The sequence below is a fragment of the Colossoma macropomum genome, unplaced genomic scaffold (genome assembly GCF_904425465.1).
Source record: "Colossoma macropomum unplaced genomic scaffold, Colossoma_macropomum, whole genome shotgun sequence".
Classification (NCBI taxonomy): Eukaryota; Metazoa; Chordata; class Actinopteri; order Characiformes; family Serrasalmidae; genus Colossoma; species Colossoma macropomum.
In genome coordinates this window covers 36,657,777-36,670,937 of record NW_023494787.1, presented here as the reverse complement: position 1 = coordinate 36,670,937, position 13,161 = coordinate 36,657,777, and the positions used below count along the sequence as shown (strand labels likewise).

Here is a 13,161-nt window from a genome sequence, read left to right as displayed (position 1 = left end):
ACCATCCACTAAAAGGTTGAAAAGTGGTTCTTCCATGGCATTGTGCAAAGGGTCCTTTTTGGGATCTTTATCTTTGAGAGCACAGAGCAGTCATACTCTACATGTGCCTATCAGTTCTCTTCATACATTAAGAGAGTGGGGGGTGTAACTTGAATCAGTGACATTGATTGGTATTATGGCTAGTTGCAACCAAATCAACGTATCCAATAAGAAAATCATTTACTCTTTTCATCAATCTGTGATGTGGAGCCCTCCTGCAATTCAGAGACCTTTAGCTATTGCCTCTTCCCCCTATAGCTGATAACACACTCAATTTAACTCAGGAAGGGCTTGTTAACCTTGTCTTTGTCCCCTTTTAACTCCTTAAATCTGCTCCCAGACTTGTATTCAGAGTAAGGCATGTCAGCCTTTTAGCTTAAGTTATGTTGCTAACTGAGAAATCTTTCTTTGTGAAGCCAAAAATATGTGGACATCCTTCCTATTTATTGGGTTTAGATGTTTTAGGCACATCCTAGGAGGTATATGAAATCAAGCCCATAGTGTTCCAATCTTTATAGACAAACATTGGCTGTAGAATGGGTCGTACTGAATAACTCAGTGTCTTAAAATGTGGCACTGTCATAGGATGCCTTTGCTACAAGTCAGTACATAAAATTTCTGCCCTGCTAGATCTGCGCTGGTCAACTGTAAGTGCTATTATTGTGAAATATGAGCATCCAGGAGCAGCACAAGCTTAGCCATGAAGCAGTAGACCACGCAAACTCAGAGCGGGACCAGAGCTGAAGCACACAGCCTGGAAAGGTTGCCTGTTGTCTGTAGCATCATTCACAGTTCTAAACTGCCTCTGAAAGCAACATCAGCCCAAGAACTGTGCACCAGGAGCTTCATGAAATGGGTTTCCATGAGGTCACTATGCACAATGCCAAGCGTTGGCTGGAGTGATGTAAGGCACTCCGCCACTGGACTCTGGAGCAGTAGAAATGTTTTCTTCAGTGTAATGAATCACACTTCACTGTCTGACAGTCTAATGAATGAATCTGGGTTTGGCGGATGCCAAGGAGAATGCTACTTACCGGAATGCATAGTGTCAACAGTAGAGTTTGGTGGAGGAGGGATAATGGACCAGGGCTGTTTTTCAGCATCTGGGCTCGGCCCCTTAGTTCCAGTGAAGGGTAGTGTTAATGCTGCAGCATGCAAAGATATTTTACACAATAATATGCTTTCAGTATTGTGGCAACAGTAGGGGGTTTGAGGAAGGTCCTTTCCTGTTTCAGCATGACTGTGCCTCTGTGCCCTGACCTCAACCCTACTGAACACATTTGGAATGAATTGGAACATCGAATGTGATCCTGGCCTTCTCATTCAACACAAGTCCTGACAGAATGAGCATACATTTCCAGAGACACACTCCAAAATCTTGTAGAATATCTTCCCAAAAGAGTGGAGGCTGTCATAGCTGCAACAGGGTGTTTGATCCCAGGTTTTTGGAATGAGATGTCCAGCAAGCTCATATAGGTGTGATGGTGAAGTGTCCACATACTTTTGGCCATATAGTGTACCTCTACGCACTGAGAAACCCTGTTTTAGATGCTATGTGACACTTTCAGTTGATGTAGTCCTCATTTAGAGTCCACTTAATTAATTGACAGCACGGTTGTTCTGAATTATGGGGTTATGAATGTAGATGTTAAAGGTTTGGCCTGAAAGCACTGCAGGCTGTTCCTTTTCACAACGAACTGAACTTCATTTTGTGCAAAAGCCAAACGGCTGTGGTCTCGCCCTGGCGACCAGACCATCTGCTTGTCTTCTAAATGTAATTGGCTGAATAAATTTTGGAACAGAAATAAAGTCAGTTCAGTGGGAACGAATGGGCGAACAGAAAAAAACGTAGAGGCGAGGATGAGCTAGTGAAACCAAGGCCTTTTGTCAGCCCCCCAAATCCCCATTTTTCTTTTCTCCCTCATTTATGGCCTGCAGAAAAGCGCAGAGTCATGATCTGTGGGGATATATAGCAACTGTTGGCATGTGTCTGGTTATGAATGGCTCACTAGCTCTCTTCCTCCCTTCTTGTCACTCCTTCTCTTCCCCTAACTGCTTGCTTATGACTCATTCCTCTTTCCTGCATACTGCTCCTTCTCGCTCTCACATACTCTCCTCATTGCTCACTCTCTCTCTCTCTCTCTCTTTCTCCTTATTGCATTTTTTGTAAGCCGATCTTTATTGTTTTTGCAGGGTGGAGAGAAGCCATTGTACTAAGAGACTGATATATTAAAGGTTAATGCATTCTCTTTTTCCTCTTTCTCTCCTCTGCTCTTTCTCTCTCTCAGGGCAGTACTTTGCTAGTATAATGATCATCGTTGGAATGTCAGTCATAGCGACGGTGGTTGTGCTACAGTATCATCATCATGACCCAAATGGAGGAAACATGCCCAAATGGGTAGGTCTCTTTAAGCACGTGCTAATATGGAAGTTGTGAGCAGTTACAAAGACCGATAATTTACATCTTACTTACAAACAATTTCAACACTGTAATTCATATATGAAGTGCACTATCAAAAAAATTACATATTAAGCATTGATTGATTTTGCAAGACATTTAAAGCTACAGCTATCGAACTGTCATATAATGAGTCTATCACTAAAGAAAACCCATCAGTCAGTCAGGATGGAATGAAGCACTACATTCAGTAAATGCAGTGTTTAAAGGAAAGAGGCAAAACAACTTAAAATGGTATAGGTGTGATGTAGTTTTTATAGCAATGTTTGCTTGCGCATTGGATAATTTAATTAATAGCTTATTCATTTGAAGTGTTAGTAAGTTACATTCCTTTCAAACTTACCAAAATACCTGGATTAGTAATTGTGCTAGCTAGCATACTTCCTATCCTAATGACAAACTAACCAACCTTTAAACACCACATTTACTTTGTGTAACGCTTCAGTTCTGTCCTTTAGATTGAAGGTTCTTCTGTAAAACCAGACAGTCTGTTAACCTGGACTTTTAGTAGAGTTTTTTTGTACACTGCAGTGCCTACAGCTAATAATGATACTAAACTAAAATTCTTTACTAAAGACTTAAAGAACTTAATTTGTTATTTCTGAAAATCTCTGCTTTTTAGTGTACCCAGCATCTATGAGCTTCAGAAATGATGTTTTTGGGTCCATTCCTCTCTTTTTGGGCTAAATTTGGTCTAAAATAAAATAATAAACCCCAAAAAAAGAGGTAAGTACAAATGTAGTACAAAGCCGTACAGATGCTGTCATCATAATGAAATTAAACATAAAAAGGAATTAATAGCTAGATATTAATGACTAAAATGTAAAAAGTACATCCCTTTTCTCACAAATATACTTGAGATAAAGTAAAAGTATCAATATCTGAAAAAATTCAGGAAAGTATAAATCCACCAAAATCTTACTTGAGTAAAAGTAACTGAGTAATTATAACTAGTTATTGCCCATCTCCACTGTGTTCTCTACTGTGCTGTGCGTTTCAGCAAGCTGAAAAGAATGCACGTGTCCAGAAATGTTGACTGCATGCGTGTTGGTGCATGAGCAAGCTCAAAATGAGGTGCTCAAGGTGCAAAAATTTAATTATCAGTTATAATTCTAATATTAGATTGATAATAATAATTAAAGAAACAATATGTGATATTTTTGCTGTACTAAATCATAATATGACAACGATATGTTCTTTAGAGATTAAGGAAACATGCTAAGTTGAACTACTGGCTTCTTCGTCAACAGTGCTACAGCCAGTATGTTCTCCTTTGAACTTTCTGTTCCCGGAGCGGAAAGTCTGTTTGTGTTTTGGCCTGTGATCACGCCCACTGACAATTTCCCCAGTACCGTTTCGACACCCCAGGGTGGCAGATTTGAAACCAATTGGCAGGCGAACACAGCGTACTGCAGCCATGGAAGCAAGCAAACGAACTGGATTCCGACCTAAAAAGCCTCTGCATCCTTCTAAAAAGCTCCATGGCCGGAGATGTAGTAAAACGCAAGTAAATATTGGTGCTGCATTTGAAAGACGAAGACAGCTTAGAGCCCAGAAAGACTTTTTGAATGCTGATTTTGCTGATTTTCTCCTGAACAGGTAAGCATTGAGCCTCAGTTAAGGTTAGCGAACCTTAACTAATTTCTCATGGCTGCTAGTAGGGATGAGCATTTTAAGTCATTTTAACATTTGAGTACTTACATTCATACTCTGTGGTCTGTGTGTGACTTCAGGGATGCTGAAGTTGGCTTCCTATTTGCCAGCTTCTTGGCCTCTTTCAGATTTTCCCGTTCCACCTTAAATGGTACCTCAGGCATCAGAATGTAACTGTGGCATCATTTAAGGTGGAACGGGGAAATTCAAACAAAAAGTTGGCAAATAAGAAGCTGACTTCAGCTTCCTCAAGGCAGCGAGTATTTTCAGAGCCGCTGGCTTTTGTGGCTTAACTTAGGCTACTGTACATAGCCCACCATGCACCTAGCTGACACTGACAGAGTTATAAAAATTCACATTAGCTGGTTTATATTATGCAAACAATAAAAAACATAGCAAACATATACATTAATATATCAACTTAGAGTGTATGACTTCTCATCGCTTGCCATTATCAGAGCTTAATGTTATCAAAGTTACGCTCAAAGTAACGTTGCACTCGTTCATGTATGTTCATTGTCCTCAACCTGGTAACCTGCGTGAGCTTCGAGTCTGGGGAGGAAGAGGCTGGGGCAGACAAATAATATATATTGGCTAATGATATAATGCACCCCTTGTTTTTTATCTCTCCTTTTACTTGCACACATATACACATACTTTGTACATATTTTGTTAATTTTCAAAGTGAAAATAATTCAATATCCTCTGAAAAGAACACACTTCTGCACACTTAAATACACAATAACTGTTTATTTGCTGTATTTAGCCTATGGGAAAACAGTAAAACATAAAATTTGGCCTGTGCAAAAGTTATGGCTTTAGATAGATTTTATGTTTTTTTTTTCCAATTTTCAAACTTAACAAAAAAATAGTGCACTAAATTTGCAGAAAATGCCAGATTTAATTGAGTAGATAATGATCCCTGTAGATACTGTGGTACGTCTGTATAAATGCACATCCATTACTGCGGATGTTTGTGTCTCAACTCCTCAAGGTAAATTATTTCTTACTTCTTGTCTTGCTGTATTGATAGGTGCCATTAAGTTACCTGGGTCACTAATAATATGGATCGGCCTTGCCAGCGTGGTACGAATGAGTAAATGGAGTACAGATGGACCTGGATCTGCAATCTATCTGTTCTGATGAATGGCCTTACTTTGGCATTCTGCTGGCCAATTAGCAATTCAGCCGATGTTTTAATCGAACCTTGCCTGCTCATAATGCCAACTTCACCAGAAACCACCCAGTAATGAGCACGCTCATTCAGTCTGCAAAGACTAATATCAACCATTGGCTGCCACTGCAGATGTGTTGTGACCTTAGAATCACAATAGGGGGAAAATGTCTATGATTATTCACAGACAGGCAGCTTGTTTACAAAGGAAGTGCCATATTGGCTGGCTCAATGCTAATTTTTTCATTCATCAGTATCAATGTGGGCTAATGACAACGCATTAGGATAAAAGCACTCAGCTATTCGTGATGGCAATGTTAAGGTTGTTTTAGGTCATTTTTGAATGACTGTGTATTTTTGGAATTGGTGCGTTTAAATTTAAATATGTAATGATGTTATAAATGTGTGATTAAAAAATGCCTCGGAAATGAATAATTACAGAGCACACGCCGTTTTTGCATTACTAATATGGAAAAATTAGGAAAGCATTATTCTGAGTGTTTGTGCTTAGTCGCACTAACGCACCCCCTCCCCACACAAACGGTGGGTTAGTCACTCTCTGTCCCAGCCGTCTCTATGGTAATCTAGGTCATGAGGTTCTGATCAGGACCAGGTTTCTAAAAACGTCTTTGCGCAAAGATCGTTTGTGTGCTGCCAGAGGAAATCGTTCTGAGCACCCTCTCAAACAATGATAGTTTTAGAGGCAGTGCAGCACCATGAATGCAAAACAAGGCTTGTCAAAGATAGTATGCCGCCATATTCACATTCATTATCTGGAGAACTTAACAAAATATTTAACATGCATAATATATTTGCTAGCAATTCATTCTCCACCAAGTATGCATAGTTAATGTAGTGTTGATTACGCTTCTGTTGAATAGCTATAGAAATAATGAGACAGATAAATAATGACCAAGGGGATTTCGACAGAACACAGCACTGCCCTCAAGATGTAACGATGGGAAACCCAAGGTTAGGCTGTTTGCGTGTGTTGTAAGAGATCAGCTGCAACTGCATGTAAAGGTATGAAGTGAATGTATGAAGTGCAAGTGCAGTCTAGTCTCACTCAGTCTGAGTGGCAGGAACCTTGGATTTAAAGTACTGTACAACAATCAGAGACCATTATGTAATTTCCATTCAAAACAGCAATTAAATAGAGGTTATTATGAGTTAATTCTGAGGAAAAGAAAGTAAGTGGAAAAACAGAAGTTTCTATAACTACTGCTCAAAACATTTTTTATAATATATACTCCTAAGAACCGTGCAAGACCTGGTGGACCACCAAAACTGTCACCATCAGATAAACAGTACATTCATCTTTGAGAGGGAGGAGACAATCAATCTCCACTCTTGTTTCAGATCTGAAAAAAATCCACAGGTGTTTCTGTCCATCCTTCCACTGTGAGAAGACAACTCAACACTATGAGTCTGAAAGGATGAGTAGCTGTTAAGAAGCTGTTACTTGGATCATTAGAACCATAAAATGCAACCAACTTCTATGACTGAACTTTGAAGGGGGTGTGGAAAAATATCCTTGCTGATTTCTTTGAAAACTAAAAGCAAGTCTCCTGAAAAGCATGGAAGCTATAATAAAAGCAAATTGACACAAAATACTTATAATAGAGGTCAATGGGAAACCCATTTCTACTGGGCGGTTTGGGCCTAATTGGGAATGCCACCGTTGTTTTTTTTAAATTTCTGCAAAATTCAGTCGTTGAGATGAGATGACTGTTTACGTCTTAACTTGTTAATTATTCAGAAATTTTGAAAAATCAGTGGAATTGATCTATTATTAAGTGGAATTTATCCTGGTTAATCCGACCCCAAGCCTTGACTAATTTTTAACAATGACAGCATGGATACTTTGGTTCTTCATTGTTCACATTGATGATTTATCTAATGACATGAGAAACAAGGTCTTGCCTCAAAGAAAGATATTGTGCTGTATTGACTAATTGGAAACAGATGTAGGCACAAAAAGCTGATGAGCAGAACCACGTATTATCTTGGAAATGTACGAGTAGCTATGTAAAAAAAGGTTTGTCTCCTTAGCCAGCGCTTTTGTCTGTTGGTGACAGCAGTGGCACCTTCGCTGAGCATATCATTATGGTTTATGCCTTCCCTTGGGCTGGCTTCCGGAGAACAAGACAATAATGCTGTTCTGTCACTTCTTTCTTTCTGCCTCAAAGCCCTCTGTCCCCTACAACCACCCTGTATGTCTATCTTTTTAAAATAGCTTTCTGCCTTGCACATGTCGTGCCTTAGCCAATAAACAAAGGCATTTTTGCATACATTTGCTTCAAATATTTGTCAACATTAATCCTGCTTTTGATAAGGCAGTGCTTATCTACAGCAGTTCTTGGCTGGTGAAATGACTGCCTCCTCTGTCTAACCCTCTATATAGCCTTTCTATCGATTATATCACACAGACTGAACACACTGAAATGCTGCCGTGGGAGTAGGTGAAGCGCAGTAATTTCAGAGCTATAATGAGGCGAGATTTACTGCCTCGTTCCTTTGCATGTACTGCACACACCCAGTCATTCCCCATCTACTCAATTCCACTGTGAAATTATACCAAATCCATGCGGAACTCATGAAGGCTTGGACTTGTGAGACAAGCCTTCAGCTATCCTAATAGCATATTTAATTTAGAATTTTTTCTGCATGACAGTCTACAATTGCTTTTTTCCACCAGTAGTCTATTTCAATATCACTGAAATAAGAAAAGCATTTTGGGGGGGTTTATTTATTTCCTTTTTCATTGTTTGAAAATGCGCACTGCCCGTTACATGTTAACATTGCATCATGAGTGGGTCAACAGAAAATTTGAAAGATAAATATTTTCAGTCACATTAGTACATATAAAGTCTTTGGAGATACAAGGTTTTCCTATGGCAGCAAGAAGTTTTATACTGGTCATTAGTTTAATAACCAGTCAAGTGGCTGGCTGTTGTGCAATAATTATGCCTAACTGTAACTATAATACAGACACTATTATCAGTATCAACTGTACTACCTCTGCCTTTTTGCACAGACTAGACTTTTAATACTTACATATTATCGCTGTCTTCAGAAAAATAACTTTATAAGAGAAGGAAAAACATTCTTAACTTTTAACTTTTGTAAGGTAATGTAACAAGACTTTGGTCCAAAATCATTTTCAATTGGTCTGTTCAGCATGAATTATTAACAAAGTATAGCTGCTGTCATTTTAACGTTGTGTAAAATTATAAAAATCAACAAAAATTGAGATATACTTTGTGAAATACTCTTTGTACTGCTGTATTGCTGTTGTGGTAGTATAGATAATATGTATGTGGTTTTAAATGACCCAGAACATTGGAAAATCTCAATTGTCTTTGTGGTTTTGAAATAAGAGATTGATGCTTTATTTCAAATTTGCTTTAAATGTGCAGCATGCTCCGCAGTCAATACACTTCATATAAGGAAAGTAACCTGGAAGTAACCTTCAGCCTAGTGAAGTTTATCCTTGTCATTCAGGTGGAAGTGATAAGGAGTGTTGTTAGCAGTGGTGGATGATGATGGGGAAAATGATTAAACGTTGTGCTGTTCCTGGCTGTCAGGAAGCATATATATCATTGTGGCCTTCCATAGGATCCAGATATCCCATCACAGAGCACTTTAGTCCAAACATAACAACTTGTTCATTACATTTTCACTGAATGAGGCATAATACACAGCAGCCAATTAGAACAGAGTTTATTTAAAGGAACAGTAACAAGACCAGCATGTTTAATTCTCTTTGATAAACAGAGGGTGGAAATGTTACAACAATAATAAAATACCAGAAAAATGAAGTTTGTCAACATTTTTTGCTCCTGCAGTTTCGTATTGTTGTGTGTGCCACGCATGTTGTATGAATTAAAAGCTTTTTGTTACATCATTCTGGTATAATGACTGAAAAATAAAATTGAATATGTTTGTTTCTTGCATTTTCTCTCTTCCTTTCTCAGGTCCAGCTCGTGTTGCTCCAGTGGGTGGCCTGGTTCTTGCGAATGAAGCGGCCTGGCGAAGGCGAGGATCCCGAGCGTCCTCCCTGCGCTCCTCACCTCCGCCGCTGCTCCTCAGGCTCTCAGAGCGGCAGCCTCCCCAACGCTGGAGGTTCAGCCTCGGCCGACCTACACCATCACCACCATCACCCACCTACCACCCTTCACCCGCTTCACCCCCAGAGCCTGCTTCACGCGGCAGCTGCTGCAGGCCACCCCAACCACCTGCACTCGCAAAGCAACAGCGCCAACAACAATGGCAACCTGCTCTACATTGGCTTCTCCAGCCTGGATGAGGCTTCACCGCCACCCCTCCTGGCAGAGTCCGTCCAGAGGAACAGCATGCAGGGCGGCACCCGTCCTGCTGTGGTGTCGCCCCCAGCTGTGCCATCCTCCAGCCCGCCCCCGCATCTCCCTTCGCAGTTCTGCAGCCCCCCGCCCCCTCCCACGCCGAACGTGGAAGCCCCCGGGTGTCCCAGCACAGTGTCGGGTGGCGGGGGAGGCTGCTCATGCTCAGGAGCCAGTGGAGGAGGTGATCCGCAGCTCCAGGTGATCCTGGATGAGGTGCGCTACATCGCTGACCGCTTCCGCGCACAGGACGAGAGCGAGAGCGTGGCGGAGCAGTGGAAGTTTGCTGCAGCTGTCATTGACCGCCTCTGCCTGGTGGCATTTAGTGTCTTCAACATCATCTGCACCATCTCCATTCTCATGTCGGCACCCAACTTTGTGGAGGCTGTGTCCAAGGACTTCATCTGACGAGTCGTGTTTAATCGGAGAGAACCCAAAATTGTGGATGCATGAAGGTCTGACTGGAACTGGGAGATCTTTCACTCTCCCAAACTGTTTATCAAGGACCTTCATGTCAGATGTTTATAAATTGTGGATGAAGACTGGACCATGCCATATAACTAGAAGAAGAAGGTATGTTGGGGAACATTGATTTTTCAGGCGCTCTCAGTTATGCCAGACTTTGGTGGGGGATAGTGGAGAAGGAACACCTCACTGGACAAGGCTGTGGAGTGAAGAGCATGTGGAGTCTCCCTAATTGGCCAAGCATTCTAGATTCAAGTTAGGCTAAAGGATAGAAAACACACAAAAGACACACAATTGACCTCAAAACTGTGGCAATGGCATCTAGTCAGACGTTAACCCCAGAGATAGGGGAAGACAATTTAATTTCAAAGGATGTAACTGTGGCATTTGTCTGTTATGTTCTCTTAGAGCAGTACAAAGTCGGTCTGAAATGTCAAAATATATTTTGAGAATGTGTGCGTCTGGGTGAGCGTGTTGTTCTGAATGGCAAAAAAATAGAGCTGGTTGGAGGTGAAAGAGAAGTTCAGGAAGTCTGTCTATGAAGAGGCGGAGTGGGCGGTATCGACTGAAGGCAGAAATTTTTGTTACAGAAGAAGAGGAGGGTGAGTTTTTTTTCCCCCTAAAATATCGACAGCACACAGTGGAGAGTGGGCAGGCTGTATCTTCACTTGAGCGAGGGATAATAGATTAATGCAGACGTTGGGAGAGAAAGAAAGACAGATCTACTGAGATAGAGATGGATAGAGAAAGTAAGACATCACAGCAGAAAGAGAAGAGGGGAGGACAAGGACAAAGAGTGAGAGCTAAAGAAAAGAAAGATAAGGCAAGGAACGATAGGGAGTAAATGGAGGAGATGGGTTATGGTCAGGCAGGAAAGTGAGACTGATAGAAAGAAAAAGAAAGAAGGAAGGATGAGCAGAGTTAGATAAATAACACAGTTAGAAGAGAGCGAGACTCAACAACACTTTACTGGCAAGGGAGGAAATGACCTCGCCGCTGGACAGAGATAAAATAGTGCGTCGCATCCCGAAGCCTAGTGCAGAGACATCACTCGTTTAGAAAACGAAAGAACAGTACAGCCTCACTCAGAGCAGAGAAGAGAGATAGATGAAACTAGAGATGGAGAACTAGAACGAATCCCTTGAGTTTGTGATGGAGCAGTGGCACCGAGACAGTAAAGACACCTTCAAAATCCTCCAGACTTTCTCCTTTCTTTCCCTCTTTTCTCCTTATAGCAGAAGGCAACAGACAATAGAGAGTAGCTGCAGCAGGAAAAGCAGAGTGGCTGCAGAACCCACCCACCGTCATTTTCCAATCCTGGACCAAACGGAGCATTTCTAGCATTCACATTTAGCTGATGCTGTTGCCCAAAGCAACACGCTTGAAGCTGCTGCAGGGACAGTCCCTCTGGGAAGAAGTGCCTCGCTCAAAGGCACTATAGCGGTAGCCATGAGCAGGAATCAAACCCACGAGCCACAGCCAAGTACACCAACAACCTGGCAACTACCACACAGTGTGAACATGGATGGCTTTTGATATTCCAGTTTTGATGTCTCCTTTGACCTCTGTCTGTTTCCTCCTAGGGCCCACATCATGAAAATGACCGAATTCTCCTTAACATTTTTTTTAAATAAAAGAGTTTGATGGAGTATGTGAACATTGTGCCATTTGCTCTCGAGTCCACATGTATAAAAACAGTCCACTTTGAATTTGTGATGATCGTGATGTCTGTATTTGAACAGGCTATAGCAGAAGCAAGAAGTGGACTGCTTTTTAAATGTGGTGTTTCACTTGTGAAGGGGTCAGCCAATCAGAACTTGCACGTATCATATAGATAAACATATAGGTTGGAGCCAAACTCTTTAGGAAAGTACAGTACTGTGCAGAAGTCAGAGACCACCCTTTAACTATTGAATTTCCAGTCAAAACAGCTGTTAAGTACTAATTCATAAGGTATTCATTTTTCACAGCATATTTAACTGAAAACTACACAGAAGCCTCAACAACTAAATATAATTTAAAATGGTTCGTTATTTAGTGTATGTGCACTCTTTGCCTTTATTACAGCTTCATAGAGATTTGCTTGCAGTTTTCTTGTAGTTCAGTTGTAGAAGTTGGTATATTTTCTGCTTCTCGCAATCCAAGTAATCCCAAACACGTTCAGTGATGTTGAGGTCATAAAGGTCCAGTAACAAAAGCAGCACGATTGATTCTAAGGGATAAAAAGAGTCCACTTATAACATTTAGGTGGTTTCATGTAGCAAAAAGAGCCATAATTCATGTTTACATGAGGGTCATTCCGTTCACCTAGGTCACATTATGGATTTCCATGAAAAAAATACATGCAAATTTCACGTTTTATGCTTTTTTTTTAATTCATGAAGCTATACAGAATTTCAGATCTGTGCTCCAGATCTGGGTATAAACACAACACTTAAGTTTACGACTTAACATTTAATCAGAACATTTAATCCTTCTTGTTTTGGCCAGTGCTCAAAAAAGTGCTCACAAAATCTTAAAAAACTGGTAATATTCCCCTCATTTTTATTACACTATGAAAAAGTCATTTCTGCATGTAGTACCTGAAAGTTTAAAATGACTGTAAAACCAAAGATCATTTTCAGAGAACATTTTTACCCTATATTTTCTCAAAAGCAGTCTAGTCATTTTATTACATGTATATTTTCTCTGAGTGTATATATTCATTTCTGTTTGGGATTTAAAGAGGAAGGTGATTTTGACGCTTGATAGTTGTCAAAAATTAATAAAAAATTGATCACACAAAAAAAACTTTACCGGACTAAAGACAGTTATGTTTCATTAACATGTAAAATATGTTAATGGTTTAATCATTTTTTAAAATGCATAATTTAAAGAAATAGTAAGACAGTAAATAGAAAGGCCTGGCTATCTAAATGAACATATAAAATGCTTCTGAAAATCTGTATCCTTTTTTTCCTACGTTTCCTGATGATGGGGGACTATTTTAAACAGAATCTCTTGCCAAGTCA

At 40.4% G+C, this 13,161-nt stretch overlaps 1 protein-coding gene across 1 annotated transcript in view; it reads left to right on the top strand.

The window, feature by feature from the left end:
• chrna11 (cholinergic receptor, nicotinic, alpha 11) overlaps window positions 1–11,740 on the top strand; it is a 64,381-nt gene extending 52,641 nt beyond the window's left edge. Inside the window, exons 9-10 of the mRNA XM_036567176.1 lie at window positions 2,328–2,437; window positions 9,302–11,740. Of these exons, the coding sequence (XP_036423069.1) occupies window positions 2,328–2,437; window positions 9,302–10,093 (902 nt within the window). The 3' untranslated portion in view covers window positions 10,094–11,740. The remainder of the gene's footprint in view (window positions 1–2,327; window positions 2,438–9,301) is intronic.
• The last annotated feature ends 1,421 nt before the right edge of the window (window positions 11,741–13,161 follow it).